The sequence below is a fragment of the Talpa occidentalis genome, unplaced genomic scaffold (assembly GCF_014898055.3).
Source record: "Talpa occidentalis isolate TD23 unplaced genomic scaffold, MPIMG_talOcc4v2.1, whole genome shotgun sequence".
In the NCBI taxonomy this organism is placed as follows: domain Eukaryota; kingdom Metazoa; phylum Chordata; class Mammalia; order Eulipotyphla; family Talpidae; genus Talpa; species Talpa occidentalis.
In genome coordinates this window covers 121,431,801-121,456,654 of record NW_026555331.1, presented here as the reverse complement: position 1 = coordinate 121,456,654, position 24,854 = coordinate 121,431,801, and the positions used below count along the sequence as shown (strand labels likewise).

Below are 24,854 nucleotides of genomic sequence, written 5' to 3'. Positions count from 1 at the left end.
CATTAAGAATGTCTATTAAGAATTACTACTCCATGGTTTATCCTCGGTTATCTTAATTTGTCCTGTGTGTTAATAAAAGAATAATTATAATAATAATTCTCAATAATTCATCTGAATTAGTACTAAGTGGCAGATGCGAGCTTGAATTCAGTTTGCCTGAGGGGCTAGATGGCAAAAAACAAACTCAGAAGCCTGTTGAATTCCTTATATAAAGAAAATGTCAAAAACTAGGGACAATTTTCTCTCCTCTTTCACTTGTGTAGTGTAGGTAATACATGTTCATTCTTGGGAGTGAGGAGGTGACAGAAAGTGGGGAGGCATAGAAAATGCAAATTGGTAAGAACTTAAGAGTTTGCAGCATGAGACTCCATTCCCCAGTGATTATGATGTTAGGTTTTTGACATCTTTCCTGATAGACAAGACTTTTAAAATACAAATGCAGGCATAAATAACATGATCTTAGGCTGGTGATACATATCACATGATGATGATGATGCACATCACATTGTCATATGGGCTGGGGTAGGGAAAGGACTTTAAATCCAATCTGTGAGACTATTGAAAGAAAGTAGAAATTGGAAGACTTGGATTGTAGTTCTACCTCTTAACTCCTATGCGACTAAGCAAATAAATTCTTCACATTTCCATTTCTCCATTTGTAAAATGGAAATTAATTACATTTGGCTTGATGAATCCAATGATGAGTTATGAGAATCAAGTATTCCTTCCTTGTGTGTGTTCAAGAACTCTTGGTGGCCTCTGTGTGGCAGGTATTTAGAACCAGAAAGACACATTCCCTGCCCCGATGGAGTGGATGTTAATGCACTCTAAAATATTTTAAGAAATATCAGCTGGGGGCCTCCCTGGTGGCGCAAGGGGTTAAGCACAACACTGTGAAGCTGTCCATAAGCCTCTGTAGCATGAATTTGATGGCTCGGCCTGGCCAGGGAGCTACCCACATGGTGCAGCAGACCTCTCCTATCTCGCCCACTGCTCCCCTCAGCAGTGTGGGTTTTTTTTTGTTTTTTTTTTTTTTTTTTTTTTTAAGTTATTTATTTATTTATTTGTTTGTTTGTTTGTTTATACATGCACTGGGTACAGTCAGAAGCGCGGGAGGGTGAGAGAATTCACCAGAGCCAGAGCAGGGAGCAGAGCAGGCAGAAGGACCGAAGTACACTGCTGAGGGGAGCAGCGGGCGGCAGGAGAGGTCTGCGCGCCATGTGGGACCCTCCTCCGGTGGCCGGGGAGCAGCCGGGGATCGAACCGGCGCTGCAGAGGCCGCGGGCAGCTTCGCAACCCAGCGCTCAACCGCTGCGCCACCGGGGAGGCCCCTGTTTTTTTTTTTTTTAAGATTTTTTTTATTTATACATACAAGAGCTGGGGTACAGGCCAGAGGTGTGTGTATATGTTGGGGCGGGGGTGGTGTGTGTGAAAGGATTCACCAGAGACAGAGTGGGGAACAGAACAGGCAGATTGACTGCTGAAATACACTGCTGGGGGCAGTGGGTGAGTCAGGAGAGGTCTGCTGTGCCATGTGGGTAGCTCCCTGACCAGGGATCAAACTCTTGCTGCAGTGGCTACAGATGGCTTCATAGGTTGCATCTTAACCCCTTGTGCCACCAGGGAGGCCCAGCAATGTATTTCAGTCAGTTTGCCTGTTCTATTCCCACTCTGTTTCTGGTGAATCCTCTCAACCCCCTCCACCTCTGGCTTATACCCCAGTTCTTGTATGCATAAATAAATAAATCTTTTTTTTAAAAAATACCAGCTGGGCTGCAGATGGCAAGCGTTACTATGCAGGAGTGGCTGCCAACTAGCCATAGTGTTCCTGGGCCCTTCACATCTCTTTTTAGATCTCTTCATTAAGGATGATGTGGGGTAAGAAGTGGAAGACCAAATGGTCAGATCAGAGAATGGCCTGGCCAGGTTAGCTTTTGCTCCCCCAAACACTTTCAGCCCTCAGCCGTCATTCTGCCACCATGCTGCTCAACATTTTCTGATTTTATCTAGTCTCTTCTACTTGCCCCACCCTCTGACAGGGAAGTAGGAAAATAGAGATTTGCAGAAGTTGGTAAAAACTAATGTCAGAAGGCAAGAGTTCCATTGCTAGATCCAAGAAAAACTTCCTGTTTTGTTAAGACCCTTCTTAGGAGCGGAAACTAGCTCACTCAAGTGAAAACCACAATGAATAATTTCACTGATTTATACCATATGTTTAGCAAGCCTACAATCCCAAGAGTAGGGTGATTAAGAAGAGAAACCATCAGAAGGGAACTGTCATATCAGCTCCCAACTGACCAGGGCTTTTCCTCACTTCCTTCTTCACTAGTCACTGAAGGAATAGTACCAAATAAAGCAGCAGAGTAACATTTGGGGCACATGACACATAGGCAGCCTGGCGAAGACTATGTGACACCTTTAGGGACTGCATGACAGCTTGTTCATCCTTCCTCCAGATGGCATTTCCATTTTTCTAAAAGGTTTAGAAAGGCATCTGTATTAGCCTTGACTATGCTGCAGTAACAAATTAACCCCAGAATCTGGGCTTAACACAATAAAGGTTTGTTCTTGCTTTCATTTTGTGATGAATGTGGGCTGGCAGTGAAGTGGGAGGTAGAAACAGGGAAGCAGCTCAAGACCACTGGCTGGAGAGGCTCTAACACTTGGAACTGCATCACTGGAATCTTGGGCCTCTACCATCCTGCCGGTAAAGGAAGAGGATATGTGGAGTATTTACACTTGCTGTTCAGCCTGGAAGTGACATGTTTCACTTCTGTCCTAGTGGCTAGACAGAACAAACTACAGAGGGGCTGAGATGGATGGGGAAGCATCTCGCTATTTGGTGAGCAATGAGTACTTCTGTTACAGCAGTGCTTTCATGCTAAATGCATATGCTAAAACCTGTCATGGAAGTTCAGAATTCTGGACCATGGGAAAATTATGTGAAACCCAAATCTGCTGAAAAGTCTCATCTAAAGGTCTGATCAAATGCAAACTCACTAACTTGAAGGAATATACGCACTCCTATGTTCATTGCAGCACTATTTACAGTAGCCAAGTTATGGAAACAACCTAAGTGCCCAAGGACTGCTGAGTAGATCAGGAAGATGTGTATCTACACAAAGGAATAGTACTCGGCTGTAAAAAGATGAACCCCTGCCTTCTGCGACAACATGGATGTGACTGGATGGGATTATGCTAAGCTATTAAGTCAGAAGGAGAAAGACTAGTGACAGATGGTTCACTTACGTGTGAAATACAAGAAAAACAAAGGGTCAAACAAAACCAAACCAATAACAAACCCTAGAAATCCGACTGTGGAATTGAGGCTATAAGATGGGGAAGAGGGAGGATGAAAACAATGGGGAGAAGGGGAAAGGGACTATGGTGAAGGATTGTGGGTGCCTTGGTGGTGGGTGGGGTGTGAGGACACACATCTGAGGAGGTGTGACCTTATACCTTTGAATCACACACAGGGTTGTAAACCAATGTTACCTCAAAAAAAAGGTCTTGGGCCTCCCTGGTGACACAAGGGGTTAAGACCAAACCTATGAAGGGCCTCCCCAGTGGCGCAGCAGTTGAGCGCTGGGTTGCGAAGCTGCCCGCAGCCTCTGCAGTGCCGGTTCGATCCCCGGCTGCTCCCCGGCCACCAGAGGAGGGTCCCACATGGTGCGCAGCCCGCTGCTTCCCTCAGCAGTGTACTTCCGTCTTTCTGCCTGCTCTGCTCCCCGCTCTGGCTCTGGTGTATTCGCTCACCCTCCCGCACCTCTGGCCTGTACTTCAGTTCTTGTATGCATAAATAAATAAATCTTTTTAAAAAATAAAATAAGGGCCTCCTGGTGACGCAGGCGGTTGAGCACAGTGCTGTGAAGCTGTTCGTAACCTCTGCAGTGCCGGTTCGATCCCCACCAGCCTTGGAGCAACCCACATGGAGCAGACCTCTCCTGTCTTGCCCACTGCTCCCCTCAGCAGTGTATTTCGTCAGTCTGCCTGTTCTGTTCCCCCCTCTGTCTCTGGTGAATTCTTTCACCCTCCCACACATGTGGCCTGTACCCTGGTTCTTGTATAAATAAAAAAAGCTTTAAAAATAATTAAAAATAAAAGGTCTTTCTTATCCAATTTGTGAGTGTCTAATAGGCAACTCCACCCTATTTTTTTAAAGATTTATTTATTTATGTATACAAGAACTGGGGTACAGCCAGAGGTGTGGGGGGTGGGAGGATTCACCAGAGACAGTGGAGACAGAACAGGTAGATTGACTGAAATACACTGCTGAAAGGAGCAGCGGGCAAGTCAGGAGAGGTCTGCTGTGCCATGTGGGTCACCACCCTGAGTAGCCAGGAATTGAACTCGTGTTGCAGTGGCTGCAGGTAGCTTCATAGTGCTGCGTCTTAGCCTCTTGTGCCACCAGAGAGGCCCCAGCAACTCCACCCTATTTAAGGTGAGTTTTCAATTAGGTTCTTATGCCCCCTACCTCCCATTATTCATTTACTTAATTAGCTAGTACACAGGGGACTAGCTGCTCAGCAAGGCCTCAAGAAACAGGCTGTTGGGAGACTGACATACTTGGTGTCTTTGAAAGCATAAATCAATAATTGGAATCAAAGCTGAGTTTTAAAAAATTGTGGAATTTTAAACTTTTCCCATTTAACTCTACAAAAATGACCAACATAAGGACCCTCCCTGGTGGCGCAAGGGGTTAAGACACACCTATGAAGCTGTCCACAGCCTCTGCAGCATGAGTTCGATCCCGCCACCAACGGCCAGGGAGCAACCCACATGGTGCAGCAGACCTCTCCTAACTCGCCTGCTGCTCCCCTCAGCAATGTACTTCGGTCAGTCTGCCTGTTCTGTTATTCCCTGCTTTGTCTCTGGTGAATCCTCTCACCCCCACACCTCTGACCTATACCCAGCTCTTGTATGCACAAATAAATAAATCTTTAAAAAAAAAAGTTAACATCAATTAGGTTTAAAAAAAAAAAAAAAAAGACCAACATAAAGCTAGAGGATTGTTCTCTTGGGGAGAATTGTTAACCAAAATTGTTCAAAATAATCTATGATTCAAGCCTCCTCTTGTCTGACTCATGTCTGACTCTCGTCCAGTGTTTTTATACTAGGGTAGGATGCTCTGTATTCACCATCATTATCAATTAAATACACATACAGCCCACAGACGGATGACGACATTCTCTTGAATGAACTAGTACACCCTTCGTCAGGGGGAAGAGGAGGTCACTTTCGAAGACATAGCCTATCCAGGTCTTGAGGTTCTCTGTCTTCCCCACCTTAAGTTGGGGATATTTTGCCATCCATCAAAAAGGCAAGAGAAATAAGGGAAATGCAGCTCAGGACAAAGCCTGCTGACTTCCCAGGGTGGTTCTCGGTCATTTTGTTTAACTTGGCCTGCTTCAGAGTGGTTTTGGGACATACAAGTTTCTCCAACCAGGAGGCCTTTTCCAAACCTGATTTCCCCTTGAAGTGACACTTTATCCTCCCTTTAAATGTAGCCATCGTAAATTCCTGCCTGGGGAGCAGAAATTGCTTTATATTACACACTATTTGAATAAACTAGTGTGAGATTAACAAAGCCTTATTGTTCTGCAATCCTTTACTGAAACCTGCTATGGTAATTTCTATTGACATTACATTTTCCTGCCTAGTATTTGACTATGCAAAGGAACACTTTTTCCACACTTTAATTGGTTCTTTTTAGTTGTATGTTATAAAAACCTCTTTGTACTATTTAACCAACACTAGAGAGAAGAAATAATATTCACATTTTTCAGTTCACTTTTTTCTCTCCCTTTCCCTTTCTTTTGGCATCTCCACTGTAATTTACATCTTAAGTCTCTTGGATTTGTGGTACCTAAATTTTTACTTCATGTCTGGATATTGGAATTCAGAATTCTCTCCTTTTCAATATGTGCATATGCAATGTTTAAAATAGACCTTAGAAGCAAAGAATTAATAATAGTCCCTTGTTTGTGACACATTTTCATCATTGATCTGGAAATGTCATTTTAAAGCATGCTTTTATGGTGACACAAAGAAAACTTTTATATTTACCTTGTTCAATTTTTTTTTTTTTTTTTTTGTGGGACCCTCGCTGGTGGAGGGAGATCAAACTGGTGCTTAAGAGGCTGTGGGCAGCCTCGCAACCCAGCACTCAACCGCTGCACCAGCAGGGGAGGCCCACCTTGTTCAATTTTTTTTTTAAAATGTATCTCTGAGGGCCTCCCCTGGTGGCGCAGCGGTTGAGTGCTGGGCTGCGAGGCTGCCCTCAGCCTCTGCAGCACTGGTTCGTTCCCCGGCCACCAGCAAGGGTCCCACCAAAAAAAAAAAAAAAAATTAAAAAAATTAAAAAAAAAAAAAAAGGATCTCTGAGGCCTCCCTGGTGGTGTAGGGGTTAAAGTCTCAGCACTATCAAGCTATCGCCAGCCACTGTGGCATGAGTTCAACCCCCAGCCAGGGAGCTAACCCGCATGCAGACCTCTCCTCTCTCACCCACTGCTTCCTCAGCAGCATATTTCAGTAGATCCACCTGTTCTGCTCCTGATTGTTACTGGTGAAACCTTCCCCTTCCTCCTCCGCCCCCCACCTCTGGCCTACACCCCAGTTCTTGTATGCATAAATAATAAAAAAAAACCCTTAGGGCCTCCGTGGTGGCACAAGGAGCTAAGACACAACCTATGAAGCTGTCCTTAGCCTCTGCAGCATGAGTTCGATCTCCTAGCAGGCCAGGGAGCAACCCACATGGCACAGCAGACCTCTCCTGACTCTCCTGCTGCTCCCCTCAGCAGTGTACTTAGGTCAATCTGCCTGTTCTGTTCCCAACTCTGTCTCTGGTGAATCCTCTCACCCCCCCTCCCCCCACACTTCTGGCCTGTACCTCAGCTCTTGTGTGCATTAAAAAAAAAAAAAAAACCTTAAAAAAAAATCTATCTGTTGTTCACATGTCTAGTTCACCTTTTTTTCAATCTTTACAAGACACAAGTTTAATGAAAATTGGTTAATGGGTAAGTAATAATCTACTAAGTGAAATAGTTAAATGAGACTATATTAGAATGTTAAAACAGGGGGCCTCCCTGGTGGCGCAAGGGGTTGAGACGCAGCCTATGAAGCTATCCGCAGCCACTGCTACACGAGTTCGATTCCCTGGGTGGCCAGGGATATACCCACATGGCGCAGCAGACCTCTCCTGTCTCACCTGCTGCTCCCCTCTGCAGTGTATTTCAGTCAGTCGACCTGTTCTGTTCCCCACTCTGTCTCTGGTGAATCCTCTCACCTCCCACACCTCTGGCCTGTAAGCATAAATAAATAAATCTTTAAAAAAACAAAAGAAAATTAAAATAGATACTGAAGTGAACGTTACATGTTACCGTCTGATTCATTTTCTCCCTTTAAAGATTCCTTACCATATTTCTCTGCCTCTTTCCTCATATCTTTTAGAACAATTTCATGCCTGCCTTTAGTTAATTCACTATCCCAGGTGAACTCTAATTCACAAGCATTATCCATAACTTCAGTATGTGCTACATACATTATTTTTGCAACTTCAAGGCAGGTCATTGCTTTCATCTGTAGTTTTTCTCTTTCTGTCTTTGCTGCTCGCCTTGTTTTGCCAATGGCACAGCCCCAGTAGCCGAATGAAACACCCCCATGGATCAATCATGTAAAGTTGTGCACCATCATTCACACTGTAGGAATCTAACATAAAACTGCAGCCAAAAGGTTTCAGAGCACTGTAGAGAGCCTAGGCATGTACATACATGGTCACTCTGTCTGCAAGAAGTCTTAGCAGAATGTTACAGCCAAAGTTAGATCTAAAATTGGGAGCTGGCGCCTTCCTGGTGGCACAAAGTATTAAGTCGCAGCACTCTGAAGCTATCCACAGCCACTGCAGCACAAGTTCAATTGCTGATCTCCAGATCCCCAATCTCTGGCAGGGAGGTGACCCACATGGCTCAGCAGACCTCTCCTGTCTCTCCCCACTGCTCCCCTCAGCAGTGTATTTCAGTCAATTTGCCTTTTCTGCTCCCCATTGTCTCTGGTGAATCCTCTCACCCACCCCCCACCCCCAGCCCCCGCACCTCTGGCCTTTACCCTGGTTCTTGTATGCATAAATAAATAAAAAAGTTGGAAGCTTCTCTTGCTATGTCTGCTAAAGAATGAGCATCTGCCAACAAACCTGCTACTGCCATTCCGACCTGATGATCAACATTAGAAAGTCGTTTGTTGAAACCTTCTTCATAAAGTTTAGAAAGGACTAATTTTCCTACCCCAAAAATGAGACCATCTTTACATCTGATTCCAATAGCTGCATTACTATTTTCCACAGCTTTCATAACATATCCAACTTGAGAGAATACAGCGGCTGACAAATCCTAGCTGGTGCCGACTGAGCTCATGATGCTAAAACCACACAGACACATAGGGTTTGAGGGCCTATCTCATTCACTTTTTAATCCTTTACAAATAGAATTCCATAACCAAGAATCCAGTGATATTTACTTCTGAGACAACATTCTAACTAACAGAGCCAAAAAGCAATCTATAATGACAAAGTCTAAAGGTAGGGCTAATAAAAATGTTGCGACCAAGATTATTATTTGCCTGTAGAATTGGCCTTTATAAAAGCTTCTGATTCAGCAAATATGAAACTAATAAATTGAAACTATAATATTTTTGGCTGGCTTAAGGCCAGTTCAATCTAATAAAGATCATGAAGATAGAAAGCCAACTTAAAGTCCAAATAACTACCAAGAGCACTTTGTATCCCATTAATAGGTAATGAAATTAAATCTATGCATTGCTGTATGAAGACAGAAATTCTAATTACTTATTTATATAAAGCTTTAGGCCCACATAATTATCACTCCAAAAATAAAAGCTTAATAGCACAATGTTTTAAAATCAGGCTTTGATGAAATCTACCAAAAAATAATCTTTATCCTTATACCCCAAGTCATCTCAGATCTTTTACCCAAGTTGAATTTTTTTGTGCCAGAGAGGAAAGATACGTCAAGGCCCTCCCTGGTGGCTCAAGGGGTTAAGACACAACCTATGAAGCTATCCACAGCCACTGCAGCACAAGTTCAATCAGCCAGAGAGCAACCCACATGGCGCAGCAGACCGCCCTGCCCACTGCTCCCCTCAGCAGTGTATTTCCATTGATCTGCGTGTTCTGTTCCCCACTGTGGCTCTGGTGAATCCTCTCACCCACCACTCTCTGGCCTGTACCCCAGTTCTTGTATGCATAAATATTTTTTTAAAAAGATATTTCAAATAGTTATAATTATTTTAAAAAAACATTAGGTGACGGCCTCCCTGGTGGCACAGGCAGTTGAGCGCAGTGCTGTCAAGCTAGGTCAGTCTGCCTGTTCTGCTCCCTGCACTGTCTTTGGTGAATTCTCTCACCCTCCCGCACATCTTGCCTGTACCCCAGTTCTAGAATAAATTAATCTTTAAAAAAATAAAACATTAGGTGATAATCATGAATTCAACTAAAAAAGTCAAATCTGGGCCTCCCTGGAGGCGCAGCGGTTGAGTGCTGGGTTGCGAAGCTGCCCGCAGCCTCTGCAGCGCCAGTTTGATCCCCGGCAGCTGCCTGGCCACCGGAGGAGGATCCCACATGGCGCGCAGACCTCTCCTGCCGCCCGCTGCTCCCCTCAGCAGTGTACTTCGGTCCTTCTGCCTGCTCTGCTCCCCGCTCTGGCTCTGGTGAATTCTCTCACCCTCCCGCACTTCTGACTGTACCCAGTGCTTGTATGTATGTATGTATGTATAAATAAATAAATAAATAAATAAAATCTTTTAAAAAAAGTCAAATCTATGATCTGCCCTGAAAGGATTTCAGTCTATAAAGACATGAACCAGTTTCTCCCATTTTTCAAATCAGAGACTTCTTTGAAACATTTTCTCTTAGGAAAAGTAAAAAGAAAGTCATTGATACTATCAACAATTTCATTACAAAGAAAGAGTTAATTCTTTTAGGAAACTGATTTCAAAGTTGAGGTGTATATGAAACCCAGGGGCACACAACTTGGTGAGTCTTGTAAGTAGCATAAACAAGAAAGTTCAATAATACCAAAAAGATCAGACCAGAATCACGTAATGATTTGCAGGGAAAACAAGTAGGTATTTTGAACTATACCATAGAGCGTTGTAAAAGTAAATCAAAACCTTATGAGTAAATTAAAAAACAACTATGAAACTATCATCCAGCCCAGATACTGATTTTTCTCCCTTCATATGATCAGGGCGTGGTTACAAACAAATGATGGGGGAAAATTGACAGGAAATTTGAAGTATAAACTTCCTTGTAACCTACTTTATAACAGGGTTCACATATCCAAAGTTGCTTTAAACTAAAAAGAACCAAAAGTGAAAAAACAAAACAATACCCAAAACCAAAGCAACCCAATTTGAGTCTTAAACATTTCATGGTTGGTAAACTATTTGGGGAAATTCCACAAAATCTGCAGGCCAAGTAATTTTATTTGTTCTTTCATTCCAACCTTTCCATTTCATTTTGCATCAGCAATTGTTTAAAAACTAAGTAGACAGCGGGGATAGACCTGGAACTCTTTTCCAAGAACAAACTACATGTGCATCTAGGCAGATAAGTTTTTTTGTCTGAGCTCAGGCCCTCTTTGCCGCTAAAGAATGTTCTTGCTCCTCTCTCCCTCATATTGCCCGCTTTTGACCATTCCCTCCCTGAACACTGGAGGATCACATTGCTTGTCAGGCTGAGCGCTGGGGTGGCCCTGAGTGGTCAGGGGTCACAATGAGGCTGAGAGGCCGCAAGGTCTTCCACATCACACATTTTGCTCCCTTTCTTCCTCTATTCAATCTACCCCCTGCAATGACCTAGTTCATTCAATTTTTCCCGTGCACTGATTTCCCTCTAGGATTCAAGTCCTACCCTGTAGGGCCAGGACTGGCCACAGTGCAGGTTCTCTAAGATCCAGCAGACCGGGCAAAGGAGGAGTCAGAGTCCTCAGTGGTTTTTTGCAGGTCTGCCATTGGGGTTCAGCAGGCATATGGAAGGCAGGGGTGCTGGGGGGCCGGGAGGCTGGCAGGCCTCCCAGCCCCCAGCAAGTCTTCACTATCTGGGCTCTCTGCTTCTCTTTCAGCTTCTGATGGCGTCCCCGTGACGCCGCCCTTAAAAGCCCAGTCTCAGCCCAGGTGAATCCCATCTACCTAGGCCCACACCCTACTCCAGGTGCCCGCCATCAGGCATGCATTCGGGACCGCAAGGATCCATCATCTATCCTGATGGCGGGAGGGCAGAAAAGCCTGACATTTTTCCTTACCCTACATACCCCATAGCTGAGTTCAGTTGCCCTGACTTGCTCTTAGCCAGCTAAATGGCGTCCTGGCCAGCCTTCCACAGTCCCCATTGGCAGGGGTCTAAGGCTCAGGACTAGTCAAATGCTCATGACTGCTTCAGGAACTTGGCTCATCAACTATAGTTATTCCCCCAGCTTGCTTTGTTCCCTGGAGATAATGATAATTGTCTGAACCAGATCCTCACTTGCCTTATCTGCTGGGTCCACCTGGCTACCTTTCCAGAGCCAGCCTAGGGGGCCATGTTAGTCCCCCTGCCACCCCCTCTTCCCATCAGCTGACACCGCTCAATTGTTGATAACAGTAACTAACGATAATGAAAAACTGACTTAGGTGCCAATGCACTTATATTTACTTAAATAATTAAATTTATTCAATAACTCAAATGTGTAAAGTGATTAACAGATTTAAATTAGTCTAAATTAAATAATAAAATTTATTAATAATTATAACACTTAGAGAAAAACTGGAAAACTGACACTGGTTAAGTGGGTTGCTCAAGGTTACCCAAAGAGTGAATAGCCCAGCTGGACTCTAGAACCTAGATTTTTCTGATGCCAGGTATATTTCTGCTCCCAATTCTAATGTGTGGGCTTTTCCCCACACCAAGCATTTGTCACACGCCACCTGCTAGGTATCTTACAATTCAACTCAATTCTGCCCGCTCCCCATCCACCGCTTCAGATGCCACTTACAAGTACAGGTTGTCACCTGTGCTTTTTTTTTTTTAAAGATTTATTTATTTATACAAGCACTGGGTACAGTCAGAAGTGCGGGAGGGTGAGAGAATTCACCAGAGCCAGAGCGGTGAGCAGAGCAGGCAGAAGGATCGAAGTACACTGCTGAGGGGAGCAGCGGGTGGCAGGAGAGGTCTGCGCACCATGTGGGACCCTCCTCTGGTGGCCGGGGAGCAGCCGGGGATCGAACCGGCGTTGCAGAGGCTGCGGGCAGCTTCGCTGCAGAGGCTGCGGGCAGCTTCTCAACCCAGAGCTCAACCGCTGCACCACTGGGGAGACCCTGTCACCTGTGCTTTTGACCAACAAACCACTCCACGGATTCAATTTGCTAGAGCAGTTCATAAAACTCAGAAAAAAAAAAAAATTTACTTACCAGATTGCTGCTTTGTCACGTAACTCAGGAACAGCCAGATGGAGCTGAATGTTGGGCAGGGCGGAGTGCAAGCGCACGGAGCCACCATACTCTCTGAAGACATGCTCTCCCCACATCTCCAGGTGCTCACCAGCCCTCAACCATTTGGGTTTTTATGGCCGCAGCGTTACTTCAGCATGATTGATTATATCATCAACTGATGGTGATGGACTTAATCTTTAGCTTCTCTCCCCTTCCTGGAGGTCAGGTGGGTGGGAGTAAAGGTTCTAACCCTCTTATCACTTAGTTGGTTCTCCTGGTAACTTGCCCCCCACCTCAGGTATGTTCCAATAAGAATGTGACAGCTATGCTCCCCCTAGTAGGTCTTGGATACCATTAAAAAATTGTTGGTGCTGCCTCTCCTATGTGCGCTTCCCCTGCCTCTACTGGCTTCACTGCTAGGAGGCAAGGCTTCACACCTGACCGCAGTCATTCATCAGCTCTCTGAGGCTGTGCAGGCTTCCCTGGTGTTTAAGACCCACATCTCAGATCTGGCTCAAGCCTTTAATTTTACTATTTTTTTAAAGATTTATTTATTAATGCATACAAGAACTGGGGTACAGGAGTGGGGAGTGAGAGGATTCACCAGAGACAGAGTGGGGAACAGAACAGGTGGGTCTACTGGAATACACTGCTGAGGGGAGCAGCAAGTCAAGAGAGGTCTGTTGTGCCATGGGGGTAGCTCCCTGACTGGGGATCAAACTCGTGCTTCAGAGGCTGTGGATAATGTCACATTGCTGTGCTTAACCCCTTGCGCCACCAAGGAGGCCCCTCATTTTACTATTTAGAACTGAAGCTCAGGGCCTCCCCGGTGGCACAGCGGTTGAGCGCTGGGATCCGAAGCTGCCCCCAGCCTCTGCAGCGCCGGTTAGACACCCGGCTGCTCCCCGGCCACTGAAGGAGGGTCCCACATGGCGCGCAGACCTCTCCTGCCGCCCGCTGCTCCCCTCAGCAGTGTACTTCGGTCCTTCTGCCGGCTCTGCTCCCCGCTCTGGCTCTGGTGAATTCTCTCACCCTCCCGCGCTTCTGACTATACCCAGTGCATGTATAAATAAATAAATAAATAAATAATTTAAAAAAAAATAAAAAATAGAACTGAAGCTTAGCAAAGTCAGGTAACTTGTCCCATGTCACATAGCTAGTTAATGGCAAGGCCTGGACTGAGGTTTCATGTCTCCCAGACCACCTTAGTAGGCAGGAAACATGGAAAGCTGGATTTCACAGGTTTTAATGGAAAGCTAGATTGTTTTAACCTGTGGTTTTTGTCGCTGCACTTTAATCACTGACAAGAGGCAGCAAATATGCCCTAACTAAAAGACTGCAAATGTTGCTCATTGGGAGCAGATTGTTTTGAAGGAATCACTGCTACCACCATCTTTCACAAAGATGAGGACTTTGAGTCCGTGACCACTCTGGAAGTTAGAAAGATCTTCATAGATGTAATCACATAATCGGAACTTAATTTACAGTGCAAGACAAAAGTATTTCATGATAAGAACAGCAACCTTGATGTAGGGTAAGGTAAAAAGTATCAGGCTTTTCTGCCTTCCCGCCATTAGGATAGATGACAGAACCCTGCGGTCCTAAATGCATGCTTGATGGCGGGCACCTGGAATAGGGTGTGGGCATAGGTAGATGGGATTCACCTGGGCTAAGACTGGGCTTTTAAGGGTGGCATCACAGGGATGCCAGCAGAAGCCAAGAGAAGAAGAAGCAGAGAAGCAGAACCACGAGAGAAGGGAGAGAACACGAGAGAAGGCCGGAGAGCCCAGAAAGAGTAAAGACTTGCTGGGGGCTGGGAGGCATGTCAGCCTCCCGGCGCCCCCAGCACCTCTGCCTGCCTTGTTCCTGGTAAATCCCAATAAAAGCCTGAAAAGCCACTGAGGGCTCCAGGACTCTTTCCTCCTTTACCCCGTCTGCATGGAATCATAGAAAACTGCTCAGTGGCCTGTCCTGCCCCTACACTTAATCAGCCATTTTCTCCACAGCAGTGACTGCTCTAACTTACTTGATTCATACAATAACCCTCTGAAATTGGTGCTTTATCATCCCCACCTTACAAATAAGGAAACAGAGTTAGAGAGAGCTTAAGGAACTTGCCCAAGATCCTTACACACACATAGCTAGGAAGAAGCAGAATCAGGAACTGGATGAAACGATCTGCTTCTGTTATTTACACTGCTAACCCCTGTATCAGACTGACTTTTGACTTTTCTTGGGAAATGAGAAATGGAAGTTCTTGAAGACACCCAGAAAGGTATAGGGATCTGAAATTTTTTTTTTTTTTAACGATTTTACTTAATTTTTGCATAGAAGAACTGGGGTATAGGACAGAGATCTGCGGGGCCAAGGGGAGGGGGGTGAGAGGATTCACCAGAGACAGAGTGGGGAGCAGAACAGGCTGATCTATTGAAATACACTGTTGAGGAGAGCAGTGGGTGAGACAGGAGAGGTCTGCTGCACTACATGGGTTAGCTCCCTGACTGGTAATTGAACTGAGGCCTTAGGGGTGATAGCACTTAGACTTAACCCCTAGGCCACCAGGGAGGCTCTGGGATCTGAAATTTTTTTTTAAGTACTTCTTTTCTTTTGTTTTTTTAAGATTTATTTATTTATTTATACAAGCACTGGGTACAGTCAGAAGCGCGGGAGGGTGAGAGAATTCACCAGAGCCAGAGCGGGTTGCAGAGCAGGCAGAAGGACCGAAGTACACTGCTGAGGGGAGCAGTGGGCGGCAGGAGAGGTCTTGCGCGCCATGTGGGACCCTCGCCCGGCAGCTGGGGATCTAACTTGCACTGCAGAGCTTCGCAGCCCAGAGCTCAACCGCTGAGCCACCGGGGAGGCCCTGGGATCTGAAATTTTTTATTCATGAAGAGCTAGGGTCAATGATCATAGACACCTCTATTCCCAGGTTCAATGCTTACCCACAGCAGGATAAATGAAGATTGGTCAGGCTTTTACTCTGCGGGTCTCTGTGGTTAGCACCTGTAACCTTGATTGTGCTAATGCAGGAGGCACTTGGGAGCATGGGCTTGGGGTACACATCCCTGAGTGTACATAAGTATGCAATCTGAACCTAGGGGCTGAACCTACAAGGGCGGCTTCACTCAGGCAAGAGCAGCTTTGGTGGAGCGCCTACTAGAGGATGAGTGGCTACTAGGTGGGACCATGAGACATCGTCAGAGAAAGCCCAGAGAAAAGCATGCAGATTTGCCAGGGGCTGGGAGGCTTACCAACCTCCTGGTTCCCAGCTGCCAGCCCCCCACCCCCCCAACCCCACCCCGCCCTGCCCAGATCACCCTAAGCCTGGCTGCTGGCACATCACCCACCCATGGACAAGAGGTCATGTCTGATCTGGACAGCCAGCAATTAGCTAACTTGCCACTTTGCTTTAGGAGACTGTTATCCAGCCCCATGGGTTTCTGGACCACTCTTGGAAACCTTTATAGTCACTTCAATTCCTGATTTTAAAGTGCAAAGCAGATAAGGTACACAGATACATAGAAAAGGAACCAAAGAAAAAAACCAGTAACATAAAAGCTTGACAACTTTCAACTGTTGCATAACTCCTTGCTTGGGAAGAAATGCTTAAAAATCAACAAAAGGAGAAAAAACAGGATGTTAAAAAGCACTTTTATAATGTTTTTGGAAGCTTACCACCAGACAAACTATTCCTGCCAAAAATAACATCTCTTCCCTCCAACCTACACAATTTGGGGTTTACTGGAAATTTTGTGGGGTTTGGGGGGTGAAACCATAAGCTACCATCAAGTTCATTTTCAAAAAGAAATGTCCCAGAAATGATACACATACAGAGAAGGGGCCCTCTGGGTGGAGTCAATGGTCCTACAGCCGCCCCTGAGTGAGCATCCCGTGAAGCTCTGGCCCAGAGACCAGTGTCTACAAGGTGTCTCCTCAGTACACCCACAGTGATTGTGGGTCTCCTCTGAATGTCTCTGTCCTATGTGCTGGGGATGCAAAATGACACAAGGTCACGAAAACGAGCGAAGGGCTCAGAACTGGGAGGCAAACAAAGCTGGGCTGAAATCCAGCTCCTAACTGTAACTTCCTGCAGCCTCCATTGCCTCATCTGTGAAGTGAGAACTAAGATACCATCTTGCAAGATTGTCATGACAGTTAAATGAGATCTTGTCTGTACATTGCTCAGCACAGTGTCTGGAAGTAGTAAATTCAGCCTTTCCACTTGGGAGAAGACTGGATAGACCCAAGCGACCGGCAGCCAGGAACAAAAGCAGAAAGAAACAAGACTGAGGTCATGAGTTCAGTAGATTCAGGGACAGCTTCCTGGTCTTCCTCTGTCCTAATCTGGGTAGAAATTATAGGTTGGGAATGGGGGGAGGGTCAGTTTTATGGTTTTAGGTAGTCATTCCAGAAGGCCCTGGCCTCCATGACTGTACCTTCAGTACTTCCAACTATCTCATGAGCACTGACTCCTCTGTTTTACTTCCTTTTGTGCCTAAAGCTAAGTTGTTTTTTTTTTTAACTTGAAGGATAGGCTATTCCCCCCACCTCATCACCAAATAATGTCTGCCTTTAAATTTAACTGGAGAGGGACTCCCCAGTGGCGCAGCGGTTGAGCGCTGGGTTGCGAAGCTGCGCGGCCTCTGCACCGTTCGATCCCCGACTGCTCCCCGGCCACCAGAGGAGGGTCCCACATGGCGCGCAGACCTCTCCTGCCGACTGCTCCCCGGCCACCAGAGGAGGGTCCCACATGGCGCGCAGACCTCTCCTGCCGCCCGCTGCTCCCCTCAGCAGTGTACTTCGGTCCTTCTGCCTGCTCTGCTCCCCGCTCTGGCTCTGGTGAATTCTCTCACCCTCCCGCGCTTCTGACTGTACCCAGTGCTTGTATAAACAAAACAAACAAATAAATAAAACATGTCTCTATTAAAAAAAATAATAAAATAAAATAAATTTAACTGGAGAGTCACCTCAGTTGTACAGACATGCTTATAGTTCCAGAAAAGAGAGAATCATGGACAGTGCATTTCTCAGAAACTCAGAGATGAGAGCATCCACCATCCCACTTTGGTCAGACTTCGAGGTAAGGCAGGACAAAGACTGAGCTTTCTGGCTGAATTCGTTACATTTAGCCTAGGTCTTTGCCTTGCTCACTGCTTCCTCATTTCTGCCTCCATACTTTCTCTGTGTAACTCCACTCACAGGCAGCTCTGACCCCTTTCTCCTTACATCTTCTACCAATGTGACTCTCATTTCAGAGTATGCATACATCTGTTTCAAAGAAGTTTACAGTTTGCAGTAAGCATGACCAAGTGAATGTTATTGACTTCAGTCAATACTTGACTGTCAAATATTATCCTATTTGCATGAAGACTCTCAAGAATTGCTATTTGTTATTTGTTAGCAGAGCCTCAAGGCCGGCTATCACAATCTGAAGGTGAACCAAGAAGTTGACTGTGGAGCTGTCTTTTGCTGCCCCTGCCTCATGAATATTGGATTAGCTTTGTCCAGAGAGAATAAAAAATGAGAAATGAGAAATCACCACTTCAAAGGCTTGTTCTGAAGTCAACCTGGAATTGATTTCTTGCTCTAAGAAACACTTTCTACATGAGACTTCCAACAGTAGGCAGCATTTGCTTTGGTATTTCAGTGAATCCACATTTCTCCAAGGTATACCAGTCATCAGTATGACTTTGAAGTATAGGTGCCCCATTCCCTCTTTCTAGGTGAAGACATAAGGATTTCTTCTGGTTGTCCCACCAGTACTACTTACTAAGTCTTGGTACTGGTCTCAGCTCCTACCCAGGAAGCTCTTGACCATGTACTGCTGTCTTCTAGTCTCCTTTAAGTGAGATCCCAGCTATACTTCTGTTCTGCTCCATGAGACACTCCTGAAGAGGGAGAAACATGGGCCTGTATTAGTCAGGGTTCTCCAGAGAAACAGAACTAGTAGGATGTGCATATATAGAGAAAAGAACTTATTTTTTATTTTAAAGATCTATTTTTATTTATTTATGCATACAAGAACTGGTGTGTAGGCCAGAGGTGCAGGGGATGAGAGGATTCCCCAGAGACAGAGTGGAAAGCAGAACAGGTAGATAAACTGAAATACACTGCTGAGGGGAGCAGCGGGCGAGACAGGAGAGTCTGCTGCGCCATGTGGATTAGCTCCCTGGCCAGGGATTGAACTCATGTCTCAGTGGCTGGTGATAGCTTCATAGCACTGAGACTTTAACCGCTGTACCAACTTATTTCAATGAATTATTTCATGCTATTATAGAGGTTTGGCAAGTCTAAAATCTGATGAGAAGCTGGACACTCAGAAAACAATTGCAGTTTAAGTCCAAAATCTAGAAAGAGTCTTGTTGCAGATGAAGTCCAAAGGTAGTCTGCTGGCAAACTTCCCTCTTGCTAAGAGAAGGTCAACATTTTGATCTATCCAGACCCTCAATTGATTGGATGAGGCCCATCTTTATTATGTAGAGCAATCTGCTTCTTTTAAAATCTACTGCTTTAGGGGCCTCCCTGGTGGCACAAGGGGATAAATCTCAGCACTATGAAGCTATCTGCAGCCACTGCTGCACAAGTTCGATCCCCAGCCAGGGAGGTGGCCTGTACCCCAGCTCTTGTATGCATAAATAAGTAAATCTTAAAAAAATAAATAAAATCTCCTGCTTTAAGTGTAAATCTTTTTTTTTTTTTTTTAAGATTTGTTTTATTTATTTATTTATACAAGCACTGGGTACAGTCAGAAGCGCGGGAGGGTGAGAGAATTCACCAGAGCCAGAGCAGGGAGCAGAGCAGGCAGAAGGACCGAAGTACACTGCTGAGGGGAGCAGCGGGCGGCAGGAGAGGTCTGCGCGCCATGTGGGACCCTCCTCTGGTGGCCGGGGAGCAGCCAGGGATCGAACCGGTGCTGCAGAGGCCGCGGGCAGCTTCGCAACCCAGCGCTCAACCTCTGAGCCACAGGGGAGGCCCTTAAGTGTAAATCTTATTTAAAAAACACCCCTACAGAAACATCCCAAAAAAAACACTTGACTGAATACCTGAGCACTATGGTCCAGCCAAGGTGATACTTAAAAATTACCTGTCACAGGGCCTTGTTACTAGGTGACAAGGAAGAATTGTCTTATGTTCTGGTATTTTTGTTTTACTTGCCCCTGTGCTGTCACTTCATTACAGTCCCCTCTCTCAGTTCTCCTAGCCCTGGACTTTAGCTTTGGACTCCTATGGAAGTCAGAGATGGGGGCGGTTAGGGAGAACTGGGGTGCTTGACTGGAAGTTGATTAGAGGGATACAGAACTCAAAATCTGTTCTTCTCAGGATTTCTTGGCCAGTATTTTCAGACTAAGCCAGAAAGTTCCTTTTCTTTCAGAATTCCTTCTATAGCAACCTTCTATCCCTAGGTCACCAACAATTTTTTTCTACTTTCACCAACATCTTAGTCCTGGAGCCCAAGTTTAACCAACTATTCTTTCTCCAAAGAGCTAAAACTGCTGATCCAATTAGGCCCCAGCACATGTCCAAGACATCCTGAATCCACGTGTGTGGTTGAACTGAGCCATGACTGACATTAGTCATGTTTGTTGTGGATTGAAAACAAGGGTAAGCTGTAACCAAGGTCTCAGTGTGGTTTTAACTTAACTGTTGCTCACTAACTATAAGAATACTAAAAAAGACTCCAAAGAGAAACTGTGTGTAAGGACAGATAGGAAAAGAGGTGAGACGCTTTCTCTTTTCATTGACAAAAGGTGGAACAAAGCCACAGACACAACCTCCTCAGTGTTGCCTGTGCATTTCAAGACTTTTAAAAGATAATAGCTTTATTACGACATAATTTATAATCCACATGTAAAAGTATGATTTAGTGGTTTTTAGTATATTCACAGTTGTACAACCATAACCACTATTTTAGAACATTTTATCACCTCCCAAACAACCCCATACCCACTTTGATTTCTTCTGTCCCCTATCCCCAAATTCCCCATGCCCTAGCAATCACTGATAAACACTTATCTCTATGGCTTTACTTTCTCTGGGCCTTTCATATAAATGGAACATACACTATGCAGTTCTGGCTGATTTTTATAAAAGTAAAATAAGTTTAGATCCTGTCACAGCAATGAGATAACCAGATTAGGCATTCACTTCCCAAGGACACAGGTCATGTTGTATATCTTAACAGAATAGGCAAAAAAAAATATAAGCAGTAAGAAAGACGGAAATCTTGCACTTCTACTGAAATTCAGTAAGCAGATAGAAATCCTGAATTCTGTGTAAATTTAACTTGTAATCAAGAAATCTCAAGAGGTGGTTTGTGGACAAGGCTCTTATGATCACATGAAGAGCCCATTGAGTAGCTCAGTCTGGCAAGCCAGGTGGCAAGTTTTGTGGAGTCTAGCTGCACTCTTTAACATGTTTCTTTTTTTTTTATAAAAGATTTATTTATTTATGCACACAAGAATTGGGGTACAGGCCAGAGGTTTGGGGGGTTAGAAGATTCACCAGAGACAGAGAGGGGAATAGTACAGGCAGATCGACTGAAATGCACTGCTGAGGGGAGCAGTGGGCAAGTCAGGAGAGGTCTGCTGCACCATGTGGGTAGCTCCCTGGCCTGGGCTCGAACTTGTGCTGCAGTGGCTGCAGATAGTTTCATAGGTTTGGTCTTAACCCCTTGCACCACCAGGGAGGGCCCTTTCTTTATTTTTTAAAAGAGATTTATTTATTTATACAAACAAGAGCTGGGGTGTAGGCCAGACGTGGGCGGCGGGGAGCGGTGAGAGGATTCACCAGAGACAGAGTGGGGAGCAGAACAAGTGGATTAACTGAAATATACTGCTATGGGGAGCAGTGGGTGAGTCAGGAGAGGTCTTCTGTGCCATGTGGGTAGCTCCCTGGCCTGGGATCGAACTCCTGCTGCAGTGGCTGCAGATAGCTTCCTAGTGCTGAGACTTAACTCCTTGCATCACCAGGGAAGCCCAGAATTTATATTCTAATAGACCACGAGTAGTACAGTTCTTTGAAACAGTCTAGAAACTTCTCTTTTTCTCTGTGTGTGTGCCCGCAAAGGTATTAAATGAAATCGAATGATTCATGAAAGAAAATACTAATGCACTGTATTGAAGAAGAGTTTTCTTATTCTGGGAAGAAAGAAAAGTGATCCAGGGGCCTTCCTGGTGGCCTGGGAGTTAAGTCTCAGCACTATCACCGCTGTGCCAAGTTTGATTCGGGGCCAGGGAGCTAACCACATGGCGCAGCAGACCTCTCCTGCTTTGCCCACTGCTCCCCTCAGCAGTGTATTTCAGTAGATCTGCCTGCTTCTACACACACACACACACACACACACACACACACACACACACACACACACATCTTGCAGCCTATAGTATTTTGTTATGGCAGCTCAAACTAAGACGGCAGTGAAGCAGATACATGAAGTCCCCTCCTCTGTGTTATGTTGGCAAAGCTGTAGTCATCACAACACAGTTTTTCAAGTACTTTGAGGGTTATATTTTCTACACAAGTTCAAACCTCTAGCATGCTATATTCTGGGAGGGTTGGATGTAGATGCTGAGAAAAACATCTAAATTGTAGGTTGGGATTGAATTCTGCAAAGATAAACTCTCTCTTGAAACTTTGTCCTAGACAGACAGCCTGTTCCTTTTTGTGTTACTTAGTATTTTTTTTTCCTTATATGTTATGTGTGTACATGTTTTCTTTGCCACTAGACCATGAGTTTCAAGAAGGCAGTATCATTACCGATTGATTTCTATAGACTTAGAATTTATCTTAGTGGGGGCCTCCCCTGGTGGCGCAGCGGTTGAATGCTGGGCTGCAAAGCTGCCCGCAGCCTCTGCAGCTCTGGTTCCATCCCTGGCCACCAGTGAGGGTCCCACATGGTGCGCAGACCTCTCCTGCCGCCCGCTGCTCCCCTCAGCAGTGTATTTCGTCAGTCTGCCTGTTCTGTTCCCCACTCTGGCTCTGGTGAATTCTCTCACCCTCCCACACTTCTGACTGTACCCAGTACTTGTATAAATAAATAAATTAATTAAAAAAATAATTTATCTTCGTGCTGGTATACAGTGAGTACTCAATATATGTTGAATGGAATGCTTGTTAAGGGAATTAATTTTTTAAGTGAATTAAATATTTTGAAGAATAAAGTTTCTATGCAAACTCCCTCCAAATAACCCTTTTTATTATAGATATTTTCAAACGCACAAAATTAGAAAAAAATAGTAAAATGAGCTTCTATGCCCTCATCACCCAGCTTAAAAGTTTATTGATCCACAACCAGTCTTATATCATCTAAATCCCTCCACCCCATCCACCTCCACTCCCATAACACACATGGATTATTTGACAAAAAACCTATTTTTCATGCATATCCTTCAACATCTATGTCTTTAAGATAAAAGTTCTTAAGACAAAACAAAACACAACCACAATCACATTATCCAACTTAAAAATGTTAACCATAATTTTAATGCCATCAAATATTCCACTAGAATCCAAAATTTCTCAATAGTATTATGAATAATATTTTGTTCTGATCTGTCTCAACCAGTATCCAAACAAAGCTGACACACTGAATTTGCATGGTTGATCTCTCAAATATTTTAACCCACAAATTCCCTTGTCCTCTTTTTTTTCTCTTCTAGCAACTTTTTTTTTGCTTAGAGAAAGAAATGTTTGTTAAGGAGAAAAGTGACAGAAATTAAGTCTTGTAACTTTTTTGTTGAAAAGTGAGAGCCTTAGGCCTCTCTTGTGGTGCAAGGGGTTAAGACGCAGCCCATGGAACTATCCACAGCCACTGAGGACAAGATCCATCTTCGGCTAGGGAGATACCCACATGGCACAGCAGACTTTTCCTGACTCAGCAGTGTATTTCAGTCAATCTGACTATTATGCTCCCCACTCTGTCTCTGGTGAATCTTCTCACCCTCCCCGCACCTCTTGCCTGTACCCCAGTTTCTGTATGCATAAGTAAATCTTTAAAAAAAAAAGTGAGATCATTTTTTTCCTGCGAAGATTTCCACATTCTGAATTTTTTTTTAAAGATTTATTTATTTATGCATACAATAGCTGGGGTGTAGGGCAGAGGTGCCGGGGCAGGGTGAGAGGATTCACCAGAGACAGAGTGGGGAGCAGAACAGGCAGATTGACTGAAATACACCGCGGAGGGGAGCAGTGGGGAGACAGAAAAGGTCTGCTGTGCCACATGGGCAACCTCTCTGGCTGGAGATGGAACTCCCGGCAGTAGCCGCAGTAGCCAGGGACTGACTCATAGGGCTGATGCCTAACCCCTTGAGTCACCAGGGAGGCCCCCACACCTGGATTTTCTTTTATTGCATTTCTATGGTGTCATGACCCCTTAACATGTTCCTTAAACCTGCAAATGGGTGATCAGAATGATATCCATAGGCTTGATAAGATTCAGGTGGCAGGGGGAGAAAAAAAATGCTTCTGTTCTAGTTTCTACTGTTGCATAACAAATTGTCCCCAAATTCAGCAATTGAAACAATTTGTTTAAAAAAAATTATTTATTTATGCATACAAGAACTGGGGTACAGGCCAGAGGGTGGGGGGTGAGAAAATTCACCAGAGACGGAGTTTTTTCACTTAAAAATCTACTCCAGAGGGGCCTCCCTGGCAGCGCAAGGGGTTAAGCACCACACTATGAAGCAATCCGCAGCCTCTGCAGCACGAGTTCAATCCCCGCCAGCCAGAGGGAAACCCATATGACGAAGCAGACCTCTCCTGTTTTGCCCGTGGCTCACCTCAGCAGTGTATTTCAGTCAGTCTGCCTGTTCTGCTCCCCACTCTGTCTCTGATGAATCCTCTCACCACCTCTCCCCGCCACCCCATCTTTGGCTTGTGCCCCACCTCTTGTAAGCATAAATAAATAAATCTACTCCAAACAGCCTCCCTGGTGGAGCAGGGGTTAAAGTCTCAGCACTACCAAGCTATCACCAGCCACTGTGGCATGAGTTTGATCCCCTGCCAAGAAGCTGACCCACATGGTGCAGGAGAGCAGACCTCTCCTGTCTTGCCCCCTGCTCCCCTCAGCAGTATATTTCAGTAGATCAGCTGTTCTGCTTCCCAATCTGTCTCTGGTGAATCTTCTCACCCCGCCCCCCCCCAGCCCCACACCTCTGGCCTACCCCCCATCTCTTATATGTATAATTAAATAAAAAGAAATCTTAAAAAGAAATCTACTAGAGATCAAATTAATACACTGAGCCACTTCTCTTTCTTTATTTTTCAGTACCTTTATTGTGTATTTTTCCCCTGTAGATGGACATTTGTATTGTTTTCAGTCTTTTGCTATTATGTAAGGTATGCTTGTAGCTTCTTTGGGTGCCTGAGACTTTGAG

At 45.0% G+C, this 24,854-nt stretch overlaps 1 protein-coding gene and 1 pseudogene across 1 annotated transcript in view; both read right to left on the bottom strand.

The window, feature by feature from the left end:
• Nucleotides 1-7,368: 7,368 nt before the first annotated feature.
• Nucleotides 7,369-8,436, bottom strand: LOC119251089 (proteasome subunit alpha type-3-like; annotated as a pseudogene).
• Nucleotides 8,437-18,177: 9,741 nt separating this feature from the next.
• The window catches only part of LHFPL3 (LHFPL tetraspan subfamily member 3), a 524,102-nt gene continuing 517,425 nt past the window's right edge, over nt 18,178-24,854 (bottom strand). Inside the window, exon 3 of the mRNA XM_054692518.1 lies at nt 18,178-18,368. Within this exon, the coding sequence (XP_054548493.1) occupies nt 18,322-18,368 (47 nt within the window). The 3' untranslated portion in view covers nt 18,178-18,321. The remainder of the gene's footprint in view (nt 18,369-24,854) is intronic.